Consider the following 23171-nt stretch of genomic DNA (forward strand, 5'->3'; position numbering starts at 1 on the left):
TGTTTACAAAAACACATGAGACCCCCCCCCCCCCAAGCACAAAGTAATGACATGTTCAAACAGTACAACTACCACGACCAATTAGTTTTCCTTTAAGTGCTCCCCCTTGGCTGTACAGAGAACGAGAGAGAGCTTCTGTCTTATCACAAGTGGCTTTCTCTTTTACAAAATGCTCAGGAGCTCAAAAGGAACTTAGTGTGTTTATTATGCTTCTTCTGAGGATTTTTCCCACTCACTCTGAGAGCAGATTAGGATTAATGTTCCAGTACACTCGGAACCGTGAGCCTCCGCTGCACTGTGACTCACCAATGTATTCATCTGCTTTTCTATCTCACGGCATGTCTACAGTTCACAGAAAGCATTCCAGGGTTACTTTGCAGGTGTCTGGCGGAGAAGATACAGTACGCTTCTTCTGTATTATAATACATATAGCTTTTGTCAAGGGGTTACATTTCACTTTTCTCTCTCTATGATTGCCAAATGATATATTTCAGTACGGTCAATGAGACAATCGAGCAGTGGAGCTTTCTGGTATGTGCCGAATGTGTGGCAACGCCTCTGTTGTACCAAATTAGCATATATTACCATTTATATCATTTAGATTAGCGTGCAACATTTAAAGGCTTTCTAATGGGTATTTTTTTTTAATTTTATCCAGCCTCACGTATCACATAATGACGCCATTGTTGTCACCTGCTGCCTGGTGGATATGATTATTATTATTTTATTTATCTCGCCATCTGCCTCGTGCTCATTAGTATTGCTCGGCTAATTCGTGGAGGCTGTTGGTAGGGCTCGCGCGAGATGGATCCAGGCGTCACACGGCGGCGGTGCCGTTAGTGATGGGGGCTGTCTCAGATCTGATGTATGCTCGGGGGCCAGCAGGCCAAGGCTCGGGGGCCGCCCGCCTCTGCTGCTCTGATAGACGACCGGCAGGCGGATCATTAAGAGTAGCGGCTTACGTCTGCCAGGTGAGAAGGACCGTGGCTTTGCAAGAGTGTCTTGTTGGTTGACTGCTTGTCTTTTGACCACAAATTTGAAGTGATTACCATTCTCTAAACTCACAAAACAACACAAGTGTTGTGATATCGGTTACAAATGAATACATTTGTTGTCTCACACTTGGTGGACATCACATTTTCGCTTTGTCCTCGTTCCTTGACGACACTCCCTTAGTCCCGTCGGTATGACTATTTGAAGAGGACCAACGTTGGGAATGGTAGTGAAGTTAACGGCTATTCTCATCCACAACTAGCGTATTGTTGTACTCTCGCACCCACTCTTACATGATGACCGTGTTACCTTGTTTGGCAAAATATTCAAATCCAATGTTATCCTTTTCATTATGGATTCATAAATTTATTCAATCCATTTAATAGATCACGGGCTAGGAGTCGTTTTTGTTGAAAAGCGTTACAAAAGGACTCTGTAGTGAGATGGGAGTCTCCCAAAATGAGGGTCAAATGATTTGATGTGGGAAAAATCAGATAAATAGTGCAATGCCACATTCACCGCCGACATTCTGTCATCCGTCTGGAATTATTGAGTCACACACACACACGAAAGGTCATCTGAGGTGAGATGGATTTACAACGGTGGTATTAAAAAAAAAAAAAAAAAAAAGACAGATATTACTTGCTCTCGTTGTGTTTCCATTGCGTCCCTTTGGACAGTTGCGAGACATTGCTGGCTCCATGTTTGTTTTAGCAGCTGGACATGATGTGCTTGACTTGTTCCTATTGGGTCGTTCTTCCTTAACACTTCCTTCTGGGCAACATTTTTTTCACAGCTGTATACTCTGGAAGGTCTGTCATAGGACTCAAGTATGATTTGTATGTGTGTGCGTGTGTGTCAGTCCTGTAATTAATTTTCTCTCAACACGCTGACGTTTGGTTACTAACGATTAGACTTAACACGGTAGCTGTTATTCTGAGTGCCGCGTGCAAAAAAATAAGCCAGGAATGTTTCAGATGAGCTGGAAATATCTCAAACAAAAGAAATCAATCAGCTGTTTATCCAGTCGCTATGAAAAATGTGTTTACAAATGTATGCTATTTTTCTTACGTGCCTCTAAGATCAGCATGACTCCGTTTGCCGCACTTGTGTACCATTGAGAGCGAAAATATGACAACTGTTCGACTGTGCGTTCTTTGCTCAGAGTGCTCTGGACCACTGGGCATGGAAGGCGGCATAATCTCCAACCAACAGATAACAGCTTCCTCCACCCACCGGGCTTTATTTGGCTTGCAGAAGTGGTACCCGTATTTTGCACGCCTCAACAAGAAGGGTTTGGTGAACGCGTGGACTGCGGCTGAAAACGACAGATGGCCGTGGATTCAGGTAAATACGCAAAACTGAGTTAAGGCCAATAAGCAGTCTGAAATGATGCTTCAATGTTAAAAATGGCCTTTTTCTTGCTTCTTAATTCATAATGCATGGAGCTACATCCCAGTTCACTTGAACTTTGAGAGGCAGCCTGGCTACCTCTATGACTGACATTACAAATGGAATTATATTTGGGCCAGCAGTAATATGAAAGGTTACTATGTGATCCACAACACGCCAGTCATCCCTTTAAATTGTCAATAAAACTGTAGCCATAACCCTGTAGCACAACATACAATTTAGCACCTCTCTATCATTCATACAGAGACATAGAAATGGTACCTCCAGGAAAAATGAGACACAACAAAAAAAGGGATTTGTCGAAGAAAAGCGTGAAGGCAACATTAACACGAGACGAGGGGCTTGGCACATGCAGAGGTTGTGGAGAAGAGGACATCAAACATTCAGGCAGTTTGTTTGCCTTTAATGATGTCGTGTGGGATGTTGAGCGGGATGCTGTAGGCATTGTGTGTTTCTTCAACATGTGGGTTCAGATAATTGGGACACGAACAGACGAGTAGTTGTATCAGTACTTTGGGGCTGCTTTTGTGTCACAAAACCATTTGGCTGACTGTCTATAATGTGCCACGGTAATATTGACACATGACAACCTCGTCTGTGAAGAGATCAGATTCTTCTGGCTATTGGAAAGTCTTGTTCTGGTGCAGTGTGGCATCCTTGGAAGCTAGTCAGTGGAGTTTTTTTTCCTCTGAACCTCAACAAATGAATCACAAAAAGCAACAGACTTTGAATAATACATCACAGCGTTGCCTACGAGCTCGCATGCGCTGTGCTTGTTTGTGTTGGTTCATGCACTTGTTTCTCCTCACACATCGATGTGAGTGTCGTTTCCCCCACAGTTTTTTCACCAACTTGCTCACACATTTGAGCACTCCAGGGAAACATACGTACTACAGGTCTGACCAATATCGGTAAAATACGGTTTGGGGGATTGAAAAAGCCCAAAGCGCGTGTGAAAGTCCATGCATAATTGAGAAGATATTAAACAGTTAATGTGATAATAGACACACGTCAACATTTGCAGGACGTGTGCTGTAAAAAGGAATTTCATTTCCACAGGCCTGTATGAGATGATAAAAGAAAAATAATGGAGCAAAATTGTGAGCAAAGATGCTTATGACAGACTTGGGAGTTTTGCCATATGAACTGTCATCTTGATTTATTCATTTTTTTCTCATTTGAGATGCGAGTGTTGTATGGTGGCAGTAAACTCATCTCAACTTCAAAATAATCAGCATTTTGGTATTTAAAGAAAAACATTTTTAAAAAGAGGTTCCAAGCATGTCTTTGCCAGTTGAGATTTTCTGTCAAAATAAACAGAAGTGTATTTAAAACAACCACATCAGTTTTCGCCCACTAGCTTAATGCTAACACATAATTGGGAAGCATCAACACAAAGCATGATTTCCATTCATTTAAATGGGGAAAGGTTTGAGATATTAGTGATTTAATTGACGAGTGTTGTGATTTTGAGTGGCTATTAGCATTCCTATTCTATCTCCCTTTTGCTTACTGCTTATTCTGTGCAGAGTCACGGGGGTTGAGCCGTCTGCCTGCTGATTTAGACATACATAAAACATATTTTTGACAGTGGAACAGAAGAACAGGGAGACTTTGAAGGGTCTGAGTTGGAATTAAAACCCACAGACTCGTTGCTCTTTTAAATATTTCATCTTCTATTTAGAAAGATGTGATTTATTTCTATTGTTTTAAACACGCTCTTTTTTTTTTTTTTTTAAATCAATCATTTTGATAAATATGTAAACCAAACTGGAATTTTTTGGTGAATTGCCTCTCAATGTTTCCTTGAAAATGGGTCATGCATGCAAGTTTGCAAGCCACCATTTCAGCAAGATGCTTCCAAGGGTGCCTCACTCAAACAAATATATGCATCACTATTAGCACTGAAGTGTCAGAGGTGTGTTACTGAGTGCTCATTAAAAATGTGAAGGATCACCCCAATTACCTTGGCAGTGGCCTTTTAGTAAGAGAGCTTCTAATTAGTGAAAGAAATATACGTCTCTGTGGAGGGGCAGTGAACAGAAAGACGGCCTGAATGGAAACTAGAGGGTCACTGCAGCTATGCGGCTCTAAGTACTGTCCTTATAAATGATTAACTTAATAAGTTGCTTTGGGTTTGTAGAAGAAGAAAAAAATGTTTTTTAGGGCCTATATTAACACTGCAAGAAAGCCTTGTGCGACTGTGTCTGACAATATCATACAAGGCTGGTGATTAAACAATAAAATGATGAGCTAGCTCAACTTAATGAAAAATAACCCAAAGTTTTGGTGTAAATATTTGTGTCAATATCCAATTTTACAACATGAACACCTGCATGGTGTCTTTTTTTTCTATTCTTATTTTCATTTAACAGGTGTGGCTGTGCCATTAAAACCACCAAATGGAACATGACCATCAAAAGAAAATCATGTTGCCATTTTCAGTCAATTCAATCTGGTAAAAAGCCCGAAAAACGTTTCAAAGCTATTTAACACGGATGCCAAAGAAAAAAACACGTCGTGTCTCGGTAATGGTCTTTCTGTGCGCTCCTAACACATTTCTCCTTTCCTTCTCTTTAACTCATCTTCTTCTACGATTTACATGGCACCATATTGGCAGTCGGCACAGAGATGGCAGATTGGCTTTGGAATGGGAGGATTGATTAAACGTTCTATCTGATCGCAGACTTTCTGAAAAGATGGATGGCCCCGACAAGGGAGATTGAAGAGACTGCATTGATTTCTATGACTTCAATTGACGCACAAAGCCCCGTGAAGCCTGTCATTTCTGGCATTTGCATGATTTATTTTTTTGTTTTCTTTCTTCTCATTCCCACAGATTAACCTGCAGAGGCGAATGAGGGTCACGGGCCTAATTACCCAGGGAGCCAAACGAATTGGCAGCCCGGAGTACGTCAAGTCATACAAAGTGGCTTACAGTGAGGATGGGAAGACATGGAGAACATACAAAGTCAAGGGCAAAGATGAGGACATGGTGAGGAATACACATCTATCTGCACCAAACACCACTGGAGGCCACCATGTACGGTGTCTCCATTTTTGAAGCTACACGTAGCAGTAGAAGGTTGTTCACTCAGTCAAGGGCAGGGCAGAGGACAAGCAGAGATTGCAGTTTAATTAGCTAGCAGACACAGCACTTAGCTCGCTACCCCTTATCCCTCTCACTTTTATGATTTTTTTTCATGTCGGACTTTTAATATATTTTTCATATATTATATATTTTTTTCATTCCTGACAGCAGACTACCCCTGTCCCACATTGGGCTATGTGCCGGATAACCCTGACCTCCAAAGGTTTAAAGATCAAGACTCGAACAAAAAGTCAGGACACGGACTAAAATTATTACTTTCAATCTTACATACCTGGATTTCAAAGTCAAATTATTCAACATAAACAAAACATGAGCCTCATCCACAGTATTAGCCTCAATAATATGCGAGCTTAAACTGTCGTGATATCACAGATGGGCAAAGAAATATACGGAATAGAACTTAAATAGCTGAAGTCGAAGAAATACGGTAATGTAAAAGAATCCGTGGAAATTGTAATGGCAAAATTCACTATATCGGCTATTTATACAATTCCAATATTCTACAGGTTAGCACCCCAAAAAATGGCAAATTTACAAATACTGAACAGCATATTCGTGACATGGTAGCCGGGCGCCTCAACCGCGTGATGTTTTCAAGCACAACCGCAAATGCTTTTACAGTGAACGTGAAGCTTGGGTAAACGTAACATTTCACGCTGCATAAGTCCTTCGAAAAGGGAGCGTTGTCAGACTATCAGAAGGAATAGTTCTATAATTGGAGCACTAATCTAAAATACACCACTCTTCTTATGAATTACCGGCTCAAATCGTGCGAGAAACCATCTATTTTCGCAATACTTGGAGCTCATTGACCTTGAGGGAGAGCAATTTGTAGAGTGTTAAGTAGACACCAGAGACATGGCGCCAGATAGACTGCTAGTTGTACTGATCCGTTCCGGCACCCTCGTCACCACCGTATGCTGTACGTTTTTTTTTCAGATTTTCAGAGGAAACGTCGACAACAACGCTCCGTCAGCCAACTCCTTCACTCCACCCGTCGAAGCCCAGTTTGTGCGCATTTATCCCCAAGTGTGCCGAAGGCACTGCACCTTACGTATGGAACTGCTCGGATGTGAGGTGACGGGTAAGTGACCCGATCGTAAACTCGCTTCCTTATTTTAATATTTGCAACGTGGCCGACGGAAAATCAAAAGAAATCCGCTCTCGTCATCTCCAGGTTGCTCTGAACCACTGGGGATGAAATCTGGGCACGTTCAGGACTACCAAGTGACGGCCTCCTCCATCTTCAGGACGCTCAACATGGACATGTTCACTTGGGAGCCTGGAAAAGCCCGTTTGGACAAGCAGGGCAAAGTCAACGCTTGGACCGCGGGACGTAGTGACCAGTCGCAGTGGCTCCAGGTAAGGAAAGCCCAGAGTACCGTTTGGAAGATGGTCTTCCGTGCTCGGACAATTTGCAAGTGGCGTCGGTTGGCGCTAGACTTATATTTCTTGCCTTTCTAATGTCTTCAACTTGCCATCGTTGAATAGGCGCCGTTATCTTTGGCTTTGGCTGAGGTTTATTATCACCATCAAAGCACTCGTTTTGTTTTCATGACAGTAAGTGATGGGCAAAAATGTCTCCTAAAACGATATGCCTCTAAATGAACCATTAGCCCCCACGCTTTGTGTTTAACAAGATGAGACCAATACATTTGAGGATTATTGTCCATTTAGCAGCACGTCTTCATTTATACGATCTGTGGCGTGGCCGTAATCCTTTTAAAAAGGCAGAAAAGGCGGACTTCTTTTCCAGCCAGCCTCCCGGCTCCAAGTTCAATCTGTAAAACCGATAGCGCGGAGGGAACGGCGATGTGGATCATCCTCCGAGGGAATTGAAGATCAGAGTGATTTCTTTGATTTATTGGCCTTTCTGCCGTGACCGTCGCTCCATTGGTGCAGCCTGCCCGTGGACTTATCCGGACCTTATTAGATTGGTTGGGCTCTTGTCAGATATGTTTGTGATTACTCTGAAAGCTTTTGTTGGAGGTATGGCAGGGTGCGTACCGGAGCAGACGGGTACTTAAGCCGGCCGGCCGCATCCTGACCAGAGCGAAGCAAAATGGATCGTTGTGGGTCAAAGAAAACTTGTCTCATATTACATGCTGTGCCTGCAGGAATCTTTAGACGCTATATAGTTGCGCTGAGTAAAATCAATGCTCCCCGACAGGCTTAAAAAGAGAAAACATTAAGACTTGGCCATTGTGTCCTACTTCACTGCTACTAATCAAGAAGTTATCACTCTTATATGTATTCAACCTCAAATCAATTTGTTATCTTTGTTGCGCCACCGTCACAAATAATTCATTCACGTTCCGAAATTCGTTTCAACCTTACAAATGAATGAAATCAATCATCCTTAATGACAAGTTAAGTATTCCAATTAATCAAGACACCCAGCACTATTCTCCTCGCTGCAAACTGTTCAGGCACTAATCTCAAACCGGACTACTTGATGCATTCACTTTACTTTAATGGGAGAAAAAAAAAAATCATTCGGTATGAATCTTTTAGGCAGCTTCCTCGCATTCTGTTTGCATTTACATTTCTATGGTCTTGCTTATACGACCTCACTTTGTCGTCATTGGTCTTATTTAATTAATTAATTCATTCATGTTTTTACAGGTGCTATTTTTTTTTCCAATACTGTATAAAAGAAATTCTGAAGCTGTAACAGATGAAAGGCATTTCCATTTGATTGTGAATTACAAGCGAGGTCACGGAACAAATTAAACTCATTTTTCAAGTCACCGCTCCAAAAAGACGAGGCCAGCAAGGAAGAAGGTCGAAGGTTAACGACAAGCTTTGCAGGAAGTCACTTCGGCTCTTACATCCATTGGAAATGACATCCATTTCTTTGTTTAGATCAACAGTTGTATTCCCAGAAAAAAACGTCTCGTCGGCTAAACGATGAAATTATACACCATACGTAATTACATCAACGGAGGATAACGGACAGTTTAACCATGTGATGAAATATTTGAACAGAACTATTTGTTGAAAAGCTGATCTCGGCTTTCCCTAAACGAAAACAAAGTTAAACTGGGCGCTGCCAACAAGCTCTAAAAGGTTCAACAGACGAGAAGAAGCATGCCTGTTTGGGATTTGTCCAAGACGGAATGATTTCAGGCTGTGTGCGGAAGAGAAAAAAATTAAAAAATCAGCGTTCAAGATGTTTTAAAGAGGGAAGCTCAAGCTTGTCAGATTGAGCTGCCGAGTGCTCCAGCTGGTGGAAGAAGATTAGTTTATTATACACTCCAACAACCCCCCCCCCCCCTGATTATTTTCAACTTTCATAGTCTCCCCGTTAAGGCAACGTGCACCTGTTCTACGTGACCCCAAATCAACTTTTACATCCAACGTCCATTATTTTATTCAAAGTAGCTTTGTGTGTCAGCTCAGGTTGGTCGAACGGAATGTTAGAAGTCTCTAAAATGTGATCACGTTTTCTCGCATTCTCACAGATCCCATGAGGAAACATTAAAAAGTCTAAGAGTGGTTAATAGCCATGGTTAGACTTTGTCAACAACATTAAAGTCAGTCGTTTCAGGCGGATCCGCCGTGCCTTTGCAGTTGTGGGTGTCATTAACATCTGCTGTTCACACCAAATTTTGGGCTCGGCTGTTGAAATTCTTCTTTACTGCAGCAACGAGGGCACGCCTTGCCGGCTTGTTCCTGCCATTGCCGAGAGAACATCAGGTGTGACGCGTGTTTGCTCAATGTGACAGATTGTACTTGCCAGTGGCAACAAGTGTGAAAGTGCGAGAGGAAGGCGTTTACTCATTAAGGAGCTCTGATGGGTTTTTACCAAGGGAAATTTGGGAGAGCGTTGAATTCAGAAACTTCCAAATGTTATTGTTAAATAAATGATGTCTGGATATATTGTATATAATTTCATATAATTCATGATATATTATTATAATCATTTAGAATTTTCTATATAATTTAGCATTTTAAAAATGTTAAATGTATACGGGTGCTAATTAAAAATGCAAAATTACCCAGTGCCTATATTGTATGTTATATAAGGTGTGAGGTGATTTTTTTGTGAGGGGACTATTTTTCAAATCTCAGCATAAACACCAGATTACTCAAGGGCCTGAGTAGTTACTCTGCACTGTTTTGCTTTGTAAGGCTTTGTCAAACATTGATCCCTATCGGAGAAAAAAACTCAAGTGTTAGGAAAAGTAGATGAGGAGAGAAATTAACACCAGAACTTACAGAGAATTAATTAGTCACCTTTAATTAAAGCAGTAAGAATCAAGCAGTTTCACAGTAAATGTGTCAAGTTGGAAAAATGATGTAGTCGCCAAACTTTTTTTTTTTGTGTGACAGTGATAATCAATTTTATTCGTGAATAAATTACACCAAAGTGAGCTGGCTCAATTTTCTTTATATAAGGGCCTCTGAATCTTTTTTAAATGTATATATATATATATATATATATATATATATATATATATATATATATAACCTAATATAACGATTAGGCTCAGTCTGCTCATCCCGTTTGTAAGTCTTCTAAAGTATGTTCCCGTCATAAAATTCAGAATGCCCTTTGCGGAATGGATGACTTGATATCCTACAAAAGGTAAATAGGCCATCTGTTTGCAAGCCGCAGGACGACACACGTCGCTGTAGATGTCCCACGTGCTAGGGAGACCTCAGGGAACAATACGCTTTTAATGTGTGACTGATTAGCGCTCCGTCCGTGTTTGCGAGCATGCCGTTGTAATCAAACCGGCTTTTATCAGTTGGCGGATACTTTGGCACTTCTTCCCGATCTAATCGTCACCTCCAATGGAGCGCTGTATTTCTATCCATTAGTTAGACTTAGTTTCTTTGTTCCTTCCATCCACTGAGGCACGGTATCAAAAAGACTTTTAAAGTGAATTGGGATCAAGTTGAAAAGCAATAATTATGTTTTATCTTGAGAACGGGAGCCGACATCTTTGTTGACTTATGAGCAATGCAACTTATACCACTGAGTCATTGTCTGACTTCTTCCAGATTGATTCTGCCGCCCCCCCCCCTCACACACAGACACAAAATAAATTAATAACATATATATTGGGAAAAAAAAGATCATATTTGTTGGCGAATCCAGCATCTTTCTTGTTGTCACGCTTTATTGATCTACTTGTACAGAGATAAAGGTGCTTTTCCCTTGTGGTCTGCCTCTTCATCAGTTTTTCAATGAATGCTTGCTTTATTCCACTGGCTGCTCATTATTTGAACACTTTTTCATTCCACCTGTCCCATTCACTTTTATTTGTTGTGATTTTAGTTGTCATTGATTCAATTACGACATTGAATTGTGTCCCCGGATTGCGGATGATAACATACACGTCAATTGTATCTGTTTCTATCTCTTTTAAGAAGAACAACAGTGGGGAGCTAAATTAGTCATGGGCAAATGACAAACAAAAAAAAGGTGGCCGATAGCTAACCCCACATATTCATACAACATTAAACACTAATGACTAATTCTACTAAAGCACTCTTGTGTTTGGTGTTGGAAATACGTACCTCCCGAAATAAACCCAATATTTAGATGGCTTCATTAGTGGAACCTGCCGTTCCGCTACTTGCTTTATGGCTTTTTAAGGCTTTATCTCAACATTCTGGAAGTTTCTATTTTTGTTTTTATTGATTTATATAACATTCTCTTCATTAGACTTCTTTCCTCCTCTGCTTTATTCAATTTCCCCACAACCAGTATGATTAAATTTGCTACCAAATTAAATTACGGAATACGTATAGGGCGACTCCATCTGCTGCCTTGATTCACTTACGTTGGAAGGTTTTTAGCATCCCTGGCGTCCACCTATACACCCGCTTAAATGTTTTGTACGTGGCTGCTGGTGCCTGTGTAACTTTTCATTATCCAAGGACGCCATCTTATCATTCCACAACACATCCATCGCACGCCTCCACGTCACACACTTGCTCTCCACCTTCTCGTTGCTGACTCTCAGTTGAACTTAGGGCGCGCGTATCTGTTTTATCGGGGTGATGATGGATTCCACGAGTGCTCAGCAGCTCTCGCTTTAAATGTGGAATCCGCCACAACTGTCTGGAGTGCAACGACCTGAACTAGAATTCATTTTGGATGTGAATATTTTGCTTTCATTTCCATTCACCTTTGTACATTTCGATATCCCCGCGTATTCATTCGACACAAACAAAACCGGCTTCACGTGAGGCTTATCAATACTAGTCGTTGGCACGCCAGCACGAAAAGCTAGTGCTCCACAAACAAATATCCCCAGTAATATTTTGTACAAATTGCACTTTTACAGTAACAATTTTGAGAGATAACAAGCATATTGTAAAGGCAAAGGAGACTTGACCCACTATTTCCTGTAAAAAAATGACTTCTGAAGAATCTCCAACAAAACAGAACATCTTCTACGCAGATGAAATGCAATTAACACAAATATGTGACTTCAAATGGAGGGTTTCGTCGTACTTATCAAAGACTGATCCGAAATCATGTCGACCGCAGGAATATTTCAAGTTTGTGAAGCCCACCTTTCTTTTGATGCGCGCTACGCTCCGTGTGCCGCAGATTGGATTCTCGACAAGGACACACATCGGAACAGACTTCTTATTGCTAATATCGTCACAGTGTCCGTCACGTGCTCAGCCACGGTAAACATTAAGAAAAGAGTGAAATCTACCGGGTCTCGCTCTCAGGCAATATCTGGGCCATTTTTCATCTTCACTCTTACTGACACACTATGAAAGTCACAGATGTTGTTCTCCTTGCCGTGAAAGCTTTAAATGACCCACAGCATCACGCTTGATTTCCTTCCTGTTGGTGTTGCCATGGCCAATTCCCTTCATCTGTTCCCGCAGCCATTTCGAGTAAACTTGACAAGCTGAACTGGGGCTCCATCTGTATTGTTGGAGTCTACCATTAAGTGGCTCCAACGACATCAGGTGAAGCGCTGAAAAGTGTCCCCCCATTGTTGGAAAAAAAAAAACATATTTAATTTTAGTTTAGTATGCTTATCGGATTATTTTGAGTCTCGTCGGAGAAGGGGAAAAATACGAGACAGTGATTTTACGGTATGCTTACGATTTGTTCAGTCGAATCTCAATGCCATACTACAATACGTTTTGTAATACAAAACGATAATAGCTGGCAAAAAAGACTGCCGATTCAAAAACTTGTGAGTATGCATTGTGCTGTTCATTTCCACCGACAAATGTGAGTCTTGTGGAGCCAATGAATGTGGAAATGACTTCACGGAAGATTTTCGTCACGAGGTCCACAATTAATAAACCGGCATAACCGCTGCACAATGGTTTGTAGACCCTTCGTGTCACCTCGATTGAATGCCAAGGTAGCGCAAACGCTTGCGGATGGAACGCGATGGCATACGTAACATGAAACACTGAACAGATTGGCGTGATGATCAAGCTTGACTAAATGCGGAGCGAGTCACAAATTTAATTGAAGCTCTTTATCGAGCGTATGCTAAATTAAACTTTAGGCAAAATGCGTATCACACGCTTGACTGTAAAGGAGGAAAAAAAAAAGAATATGACCCAATCAAATGATTCAACAACAAAATATTTGACCATTTATTCATAAAGGAAAACTGCAGACAAACTCACCAGTGAGCGTTTGTCATGATTGCTCATGTGCTCCAGAAAGAAAACTCATTTAAAATCATCTATTTTATCCATAATTAATGGATATTTAAAATATTCTACGCACATCGTAGAGCCCAAAATATGTCCGCTCGGAATAACAGGTACGCCGAAATTGCACAATTGCTCCACTGCCATATAAAGAGGGAGTGTGGAAGTGCAGGAGGGAGCTAGTGTCTAATGCATGGTGATGTCCGTGCCATGTAAAACTGTTTGTGTGCTTGCCACCATTCGCCCCTGTGTTTTCTCCTCATATTTTATCCCCCAGTTGACACTTTTGGCTCGGAGATGTGCTTTGAACAAGCGACCGGCTGACTTCATTGTAATGTCCTGCCAAAACAAGTCAGGCTGATGTGTAACATTCTATACTGACTACTACATTCCACATTTGGCTGATGTCACAGAAATGATATTTCAGACGTTGCCAGGTCGGTCAGCATCACATTTTTCAGCATGTGATGAAGGCTACATAGGGAGGGGGATTCAGCCCGCTGCACACTATTCATTCAAAAGGAACGCTGGTGAGCAGCTATATGGATTGTAATTCAGCCCACTACATCAAGTGCCTTTAAAACCAGTCAAGTGTTTATTTTTATGCACTTAAAATGAACGAAAGGAATTCAATGTAGTTATCCGATGCAAAAGACATTTCGGCAATTAATGACGTCTTGTCATACTGGGGTTAAATTCAAGTTAGCGTAATGAGGTGCTATAAACTGGATAAGAAGCATTTTTCCACAGGTGCAACATTCACATTATGGCACAATGTGAGGTTATTCTGTGTTTTTTTTTTATGAGAAAGTGCTTTTGATGGAGAGGAGACCAGGCTCGGTTGCCACATTGTAGTTATCTCCACGAGGAGGCGCAAGAAAAACTAGAATACTACTTTTCTTCAATTATATCGTTTTCTGTCTAAATAGAGAATGACACATTGAGAGCTATTCATGTTGCACAAACCAAAGAAAAAAAATCATGGATGAAAATCCAAGCAGAAATATATGTGGACTTGTTAATTGAGCGATAACGGCATCTTGTCATAGCTCGGCCATTATTCTGTGTTACGATAACGCCGTGTGCATGTAAATGAAAATGAAGCCACATTATGATTTGTTGAAATGATATTCCAGTGTGGTCCTGATCAGCTTTCCATTCATTATGACCTCCTCTGATCCATTCTGTTTTGTCCAGCATGGTCTGAACTAATGAAGGAGCACAGGTTTATTTGTTTGGCGCAGCGCTAAGGCAGACAAAATCCATTTCTTATGTTTCTGGCTAATCTGTTTCAGCTCATTTGATTGATTCAACTGTACACGTTTAACCAAATTGACCATTAGGAAATGAATCAATCCTTGATGTCTTGCAGGTTTGTTTGTTTCTCCTTGTAAATACCATCCGCATGGTTTTGTTTTTTTGGATATTGCAAAACACAGTGGTGATCGTCACCTTAGAGCAAATCTATTTTCACTCCGAGAGTTTCAAGCCGCCCAAATTCGACTTGGGAATGAATATTCATCGATGGCCGGGTCGGACAGCAATCGAGACCATTGTCATCGGGAGGGATTCCAACGACCTTGAAATGGACCGGCCAATCGAGAATCTTCTGAAATTCCCGACGGCCACCGCGGCCCCTGAAAACATGGATGTACGTTGGCTTACCCAAAGAATCTTAAATTGTCCACGCTCGTCTGTTCTGTTTGACAGTAATCTGAAAAATCAAATCGTTCGAGACGATTGGACCTGTATTTACTTTGTGTTTTCTCTCTGACTGAAATTGTTTGATGAATTTCAACCTCTGATTTGTATCTATTTTGTAAATGTATTTTTATCTTTAAATGCTGTATTTCTTGCACTTTGGTGGAGCACTTGCTGGGCATTCATGTGCTCTATAAATACATTTTACTGACTCCATCTCATACTGTACGTATGAATGGCATTTTCCGGGCTGTCTCTTTCGATAAATCCAAAATGTTTATCTATATTTTTTTTTAAAGTTCTCGTCAGTTTGAAGCAGCATTCGTACCGTGTTTGTGGAGTTAATGGTCCATAGCATCGTTTCTTTCATGCTTCCGGGAGTTTTATGTGCTCTGAACTTTGCACTGTGACTTAGTGGAGAACATGCATTTGCTGCAGGCTAAGAAGTCTAAATGAGGCTTCACCACATACGGCTAAAGCGGCACAGCTCGAGCGATGCTGTCAGCAATATGTTACGCGTGCATGTGCTGTATTTATAAGATAGCAAAAAGCCTGCGACTGCCCTCGTCGGTTTATTTTGCACCAGCAAAGCTACCCCTAATAGGGATACCCGGCGAATCTCATGCTAATGAGCACCAGAGTGTCTGTTGGGCTCAAGTGTACAAATGTTGCTCTTTTGCCTTCTGTCGCGACAATTAGGGTCACTTCTGCTTGTGTAACAATGTCGGTGACAAACGTTAGCAGCGCATGGATCGTATTTCCTCATTTTCCACTGATGCAAGAAACACAAAATGGATTCATCTCAACAGTGTTTAGTGATTCCTACAAGCACCAGCTCATGGGAGGGGAGGGGGTGCGACTCTAACAAGCTTATCTCGCTCACAAATTTAGTTTAATCCATCAAAGTGCTGAGCGCTGGTGTTGCAAAAAGGTGCTTTGGATTATCTGACCACTACCCGCGATAACAATTACGCGTTTCGATTCAAGGATGCCACGCTTGATTGCTTGCTTAGAGTAACATCAAGTCAACCTGTGCAAATGGAACAGAATTAAAATGAACATGCCCTAGCAATAGCTTCCTCGTTAGCGATACCTTTAACTTATTCACTGCGATATTGCAGATTGGCTAATATGGTGGGCTACGAGATAACCAGAAGGCGGAGCCTACCCTGATGTTTTATGAAAAGATTATTTTTAACCTACACTGGGTGCGGTTTGGTTCCGCTGTCAGTGCGCTGTGATCGCGGATGTAGGCTAGGCCAATTAGTGTGATGTATCTTTCCTCACTGTTGTATATTCAGCAAAAGGATCGGTCACCTTTGTAGCTCTTGTACTCTCTCGAGTTTCTAAATTTGTCAGCTTGGTCTCATGTGAGTTGCATCATCTGTGTTTCCAGTAAAAAATTAAAAAAAATAAACATTTTAGCGCTGGATTGAATTACACTCAAAATTGGTTCCACACAATGTTATGATTTGAAAAATAGAATGGAAGCTTCTTGGAGTCTCATGTTTTTCAAAAGTTACATGAGTAAAAGCAACCATTGCAATACAAATGTTTTTACTTCGAAACCATAAGCACTATAACATTTCAGCTGCTTGTAAGGAAAAAAAAGAACCTATTTGAAATGAAACCCAATCAACATTTGCGGCTCTTTGAAACTGCATGAGATTTCGACACTGTTTAGTGAAGCTTGTGAACTTGCCCCTGCTGTTCAATATCCGTGAATAATGAAAGCCATCCCTCGTGACCGTGTTTCTATTCAATAATTCTCTCGTTGCATGATGACAAGAAAAAAAAACCACGCAGACGTGCAAAAATAACATTCTTCTAATCTTATCAGCGTTTTTCAACTCTGCTTCACTTTGTCTCTCTTCCACTCACTCAGCTTTTTTTGTTTTGTTTTGTTTCTTTAGGTGGACTTGCTGGTGCCTACCAAGATCACAGGTGTAATCACCCAGGGAGCGAAAGACTTTGGCCACGTGCAGTTTGTGGGCTCGTACAAATTGGCGTACAGTAATGACGGAGAGCGGTGGAAAGTGTACCAAGATGACAAGCAAGGAAAGGATAAGGTATGGAACGTTCACACGACCTTCTGCATAATGCACATATCGGGGGGGGGGGGGGGGGGGGGGTCATTTTAAATACATGCTCATGGATGGAGCCCACACTTAAGTTTTGAATTATATATTCATTACACCATTAAAGATGAAGACATTCCAGAAAAAGCATTAAAAAAAAAAAAAAAGAAAGACGAAGCTGATTAAAATGCCCGACGTCCATTTTGTAGTCTGGCTGAGTCTCTTTTTCCACTCGGACATCTTCTCTTCCAGGCTTTAGACTGATATTGCCTCTCTGCTTTCGGATCAGATAAGACGGTAGCGTCAACCAAGCTTGACCAGTTCCGTTGAGAAAATCTTGTTTACGGCCCTTCAGCCGAGTACACGTGTCGCCGCCAATCGGCCTCGGCATCGGAGGCGGTGGGGGCTGCGGTGGCCGCTGTGTTGATACGGCCAGAGCTAAAAAACCTTTGTCTTGGCCATGCTGTTTACTTTTCTGGCTCTCTGTGTTACTGACAGATAAGCGCTGTCTGCCTCTTGTGATTATTTGTGACTGAGTGACACCATGACGGTGGAAAATGGGGAAATCTTTTGAAGACCTTTGCGCTAGAGCAAGTTGAAATTAGAATGTGTTGCAAAGGTGTGGAAGTTGTTGGTAAATTTATGATGGGGATAAAATACATAGAAAGGTAAGCAGACAATCATGCTAAATAGAATAACATCCTTTCATTGGACCGTTATTCCAATTTTGAATGCAAATTGGCTTGTTTTTACATTGAGACTTATCTATGATGAAGACATGATGTATGTGTAATAATGAATTCAAATCTACAATGGAGGAGCATTGTAGTGATGCAGAAATATTTCCTTCATAAAAAAAAAAGAAGTGGGGTTTTTTTTTGGTGCTTGATCGTCGCTATGAATGTGAGTTGAATTCTGTTTTGTCATCTAAAATTCCCTTAATGTTTCGTTGAGCAAAAAGAAAAAAAAAAAAAGACCACATAGCCTCATCTAGGTATTCCATTTTTAGCACCTTCACTAGGATGTACGCAACAATGAATTTTAAATCTATCTGATATTTCACCTCCCTCTTGTTGTTTGGGCAATATACTTGAGAACAAAACAAGGACAGCCGGTCTGCCGGCGTGTGCGCTGTGTATTAGAGAAGAGGGCTTGTTTAGCAGGGCTGCGGAGAATGCCAATCACTTTGTCCCGAGAATGAGCCGGGGGACCTTTCACAAGTATGATTCTTCAAGGTGTTCCCCCCCCCCCCCCCCATTTCCACCCCCTGACGGTTCAAGTTGCTATTAATGCCAGAGGACACATTTGACTGTTGGACTCCAGTGGCTCCTCCTGCCATACCCCGATAGTGGACTTGACAGCATGTGTGTGTGTTTGGTTTGGGCCCAGTGTTAGATGCCTCTAAGTATTCTTCTCAGCCGCCGCCTTCAGCTCTTGTATGGCGGCAGCTAAAGGCAGTTAGATGGAGATTCAGAGAGGAGCCTCTGTCGGAATACAGATTTGGGCAGTCAGCAGCTCATATTGGGATCTTCTTGTTTACCTTTCCTTCACGAGAGACGTGTCACATGGGTGACCTTTCACTGGATGGTCACATATCTGATTCATCGGGCTTTCATTGTCAATCCTAATTCTGGCCCAAGACATTTCTGAGAATTTTCTGCTTTCAACAGTTTGGGGAAGGGCCCGTTTTGTTCCAGCACCGCGCCAAAGACAGGCTAACTGTATATTTTTGTTTACGCCCAGGGAAATCTCGCATGACCAAACTGGGAAAAACAGCTGAGCCGTGATTGGCTGTTACCTGAGCAACTGTGATGTCATTGAGATGGATCAAAATGGGTGGATTTTACTGCTTCATTCTGTTCCACAAACTCAACATGAATCAGAATGCGGTGTTTAGACTACACAAAACATTGGAACATTGTCTTTCCCAAGGCACACAAGGCCTCTCGTGGCAATATGAAGACAGCACTGATAGCAGAAAACGTAATCAATAGTTAATTGCTAAGTTTGCACTTCCAGGGTCAGTTTGGAGGAAGAATTTCAAGTTGCACAATTGTGTCTCTTTTAGAATCTTCCATCCAGTCCCGATGACTGGAGTTTTGCAGATCCCCAGAGACGAGATTGCAAATTGGTTTGCAATTAAGGATTAAATTCAGTCTTGCCTCGGGCTGATTAAAGATATTTAGTGGGCGGATATGCAGCTTCATTAGGAACATTTCATACTGCACATTAAGCTGCAAATTCTATCCTTATAATGAGAAAGTAAAAGTCACGACCAACAGTCTGAGCTCAATATATGAATCGCTCCAAGTTTGGATTGACAATCTCGTCCGTTGACGTTGCGGCATTAAAACAGAGTTTCTGATGGAATCGTAAAGTTGTAAAGTAGGACTTAAAGGATTTTTTGCCAACCTCGTCTCAGGACACAGATAAGGGTGACACATGAGAAAACAAAATTCAATGGTAAACACTCAACAAATTTGGCAGCAAGAAACAAATTCAAACAGGATGAAGTATTATATGAAGGCACAAAGGGGAGGGAGTGACTTTGCCTATTTGCTTGCCAAGAAATGTTGTCCTCCTTTTGGGGCCTTTCATTTGTACATTTACAGTAAGTCAGTAAGAGTTTCATGAAATGATACAACACCCATCATCTGCAGATAATGAATTTCAGATCATTATAAAATATTGCTTCATGTGTTAAAAGGGCCATATTTTAGTTGATCCAAATTCATCTTCCATTATACTCAGGCAAGAGGTTTTAACGTTATTTAAGGTCAAAGTTTGTTTCAAAAATATACACCACAAAGCCTCATATTCTCCAAGCCTGTGGGTTGTCTATGATCATCCGTTTCAACGATACCCCCATAATAGCAGTGTTCAGAATTACAAAAAAAATAAATGAAAATGAGCTTTAAAAATGTCCCATCGTTCATCATTTGTTTGGATTTGGCCCACTGCTCTTTTCCATTTTGCACAACAGTGAATCCCATTGCGTTCCAATTAAATGGGCATAATCATGGCTTTTTAATTGGAATGATCATATCCTTCAATGAAGCTACCCCTGTAGATTCATTTCCTCTTAATAAACTTCAGTCTACTGTCAATTAAGCACTTACCAATGCAATGCTGCATCCTGCCTGTTTGTAAACATGAGTTGGGCCCCGCACTGTTGTTTCAATGTTTATTGCAAGCCAAGTGATTCATAAATTAATTATCAGACTTCATTTAGCTTCCATTAGTTGCCTGGGTGATTCAGTGGCTGCAATGCAGTGTGTACATGTGAGCCAGCGACAATTGCTATCAGCATGCAGCACAAAGTGTTATGTTGATTATATTTTGCCGTGCCAAGCCAACAATAGAAGAATGGAACTTTGGAAATATTTTTCAGCTTGTTTCATTTCTGAGAATAGTTAGAAAAACCCAGCTACCTTAATTAAGGTGAGAGCTACAATTGCAGATTGGAAATTCACGACCGTAAAATGGCAGATGTGAGGGCCAAAATTGAAATGAAGTCTATTTCTACCTTTAAATGTCACTTTTGACATTTTTACCACTCGTACAAATATTTTCGCACGATGCTAACACGCCAAGTCTTCTTTTGTTTTACTTGCTCTCAGCTATGTTTCCCTGTTTGCAGGTCTTTCAGGGCAACTTTGACAACGACACGCACAGAAAGAACGTGATGGATCCACCCATCTACGCTCGGTTCATCCGTATCCTTCCGTGGTCGTGGTACGGAAGGATCACTTTGCGTGCCGAGGTACTCGGCTGCACCGTGGAAGACTGACGGCCTCGGGGTCAACATTTCTCCCGTCTTCACGGTATACCGGCGTATGCCACTCAGTAGTGGAAAAATAAACTGTGCAACTTGTAAAAACAAAAAAAAAGAAGAAATTGATTTACAGTAGTTTTTTTTTTTTTTAAGAATTTGTGAAGGGTCACCATTTCTGAACTATTATTTGGACAATAATTTAATGCTCGGTTCTTTTTTTTTTTTATGTCAATTTAGTTTTCCTTACAGTGTGATTCTTGCCTTTTTATTGTTCCTGAGAACTGTAAGATACATGTTTGGGTCCGGGTTTTGGGAGGGGTGGGGGGTCTCACTCTGGATTTGCCATACAAACTATTGTACAGAGTCACTTTTTAAACAAAATATGTGTCAGCCATGTTGCATTGGCACCCAAACACACAAACACGCACACACGCACACACAAACATATTGTCAAATATATTCTTTCTTGAAATTTGTCAGGCCAAGCTTTCACCTAAATGCGCACTCGCATTATTGCATCAAAGAAAACACTATTTAATGCTCTTGTATTATATATAAAAGACTAGGAAATTGCATGGTGCGTGAATAAAAGGACTGCTTAATACGACAAATCAGTCAATAACTCCAGCCGGGAACGTAATGACTTCAATTTCGAGATGTTTATTTTTTTTTTCCCATTCATTTACAACAACAACAAAAAAAATTGTGAAGTTGATAAATATTCCTAACGATTCATCCGTTTGTATTGCAGCATTGACACAAATGTTGACATGTCCCAACGTTCTTATGTATTCATTTGTTCATTCTTTCCAAGATTTGTGTGCGTTTTGTATTTATTGAAATGATTTTTGTTTTGTTGTTTTTATAAATCTGTCTTCAGTGTGTCGTGTCGATATGTCAGCTGAATTTATTCAAAAGCTCAGGATATACAGTATGCCACTCATAAAAGCCACATACATTATCTGTGCATTATTATTTAACCACAATGGTTAGTGAGTAAGAGTTAAGTCCATTAGTGAACCATTGACTTTGATTGTCTCTTTTTTTGGAAAGGCGAGCTGCTCGATGATTTCTACAGCAACACAAGCAATGATCTCACACGCTTGCAATAACCATGGTAACAGTTGACAATGCACTCTTCAAACTCAAGACGGATTACGTCTTAATCCGAATGGGATACTTCCTTTCAAAGGCCGATGCAATTACGATCTCAAAGTGAAGTATTTTGTGGTTCTCGCTATATTTGTCACAATAATTCCAATGTGCACTACGATGACAAAACATCAATGGAAAACTAGCAGTGCATTAGTAGGTAACGTGCTGTGGAAGTGACAAGCGATTAAAATATCTCGTTCAGAATACAAAAGGCTGGTAATGGCGTTAGACTAATTGGATGTTCTTTATAATGGCCTCCAATTAATATTTGTTCAAAACGTTTGGAGGAAGTGAAAGAGCTCTCGTGTCACATGACAGGAAGGAATTTATTTGCTTATTTTATCTTGTCCAAAGGCAACACATCCAATCTTAGATTGCACTAGAGCCTGAAACGGAAAATGAAAGTGTATTAAGAGAAAGTAAATGATTTCATTGAATGTCCCAACCAGTTGTTTCATTCACTTAGCGTTTAAATTTAGGGATGCAAAAAAAAAAAAAAAAAGTCTTTGTCCAAACAAGAACAATCACAGCAAATAATAATAAAAATAATAGTAATAATATTTACTCAGACATCTTTCGCTGTATGAAGTGTTATTGTGTATAAATACAATATTTACACAGAAAAACCATCAATCCGTGACTTGCATTCTTCATGGACCTGTCAAATAATGAGCATTTTTATTTGAAGAAAATGTGTTTACTGCCAAATCTTTTCATCCCGTATTTGGTCCTTGTCGCCCGTGAGCAGATTTGCATGATGAGTTTGAAGCGTATAGTACAACGATGCTTGAGTTGTTGCATTCCACACAGGTTTTACTTTGCACTCACTAATGATTGTCTTGTGTGGTGTACAAGTGGGAGAAAAGGAAGAGAAACTCATCGTGTCTTTGTATGTCTATGTCATTTTATCTGCTCAACCTGGGTGTCCTTGTAGAAAATGTAATGAGGGATAATGCTGGTTAGGTTCAAGCCAGCTGAGGGACACCAGATGTTGTGTACAGTTCAAAAAAAAAAAAACTCCCAAAAATCAGTTCAGTTTGACAAATAAAACCATATCTGTGAAGGTTTTGTGGTTGCCTTTTCTTCAAATCATCATCTTAACTTTTTTAATTGTCCAAATATTTCTGGAGCACTTTTTAATGCCTATAGTAGATGAATAAATGTTTGGTCTTCCAACATATGAATCTAGATGGTGTGGCTCATCTTGGTAAGGTCACAACACTCCCATCACATATCAAGCTCACCATACTTAAATTATTTACTAGTTGGAAAATAAAATCAAAACACAGCT

At 40.7% G+C, this 23171-nt stretch overlaps 1 protein-coding gene and 1 long non-coding RNA gene across 2 annotated transcripts in view; one reads left to right on the forward strand and one right to left on the reverse strand.

The window, feature by feature from the left end:
- Positions 1 to 22891, forward strand: part of edil3a (EGF like and discoidin domains 3a) — a 45595-nt gene extending 22704 nt beyond the window's left edge. Inside the window, exons 4-9 of the mRNA XM_085910490.1 lie at positions 2159 to 2340; positions 5246 to 5401; positions 6458 to 6602; positions 6696 to 6880; positions 16786 to 16941; positions 20591 to 22891. Coding sequence (XP_085766616.1) covers positions 2159 to 2340; positions 5246 to 5401; positions 6458 to 6602; positions 6696 to 6880; positions 16786 to 16941; positions 20591 to 20740 — 974 coding nt within the window. The 3' untranslated portion in view covers positions 20741 to 22891. The remainder of the gene's footprint in view (positions 1 to 2158; positions 2341 to 5245; positions 5402 to 6457; positions 6603 to 6695; positions 6881 to 16785; positions 16942 to 20590) is intronic.
- The window catches only part of LOC147058604 (uncharacterized), a 113392-nt gene that overhangs the window by 57295 nt on the left and 32926 nt on the right, over positions 1 to 23171 (reverse strand). The window lies entirely within an intron of this gene.

This window comes from Syngnathus leptorhynchus, chromosome 4, assembly GCF_054491065.1.
Source record: "Syngnathus leptorhynchus isolate UIUO chromosome 4, UIUO_Slep, whole genome shotgun sequence".
Lineage (NCBI taxonomy): Eukaryota > Metazoa > Chordata > Actinopteri > Syngnathiformes > Syngnathidae > Syngnathus > Syngnathus leptorhynchus.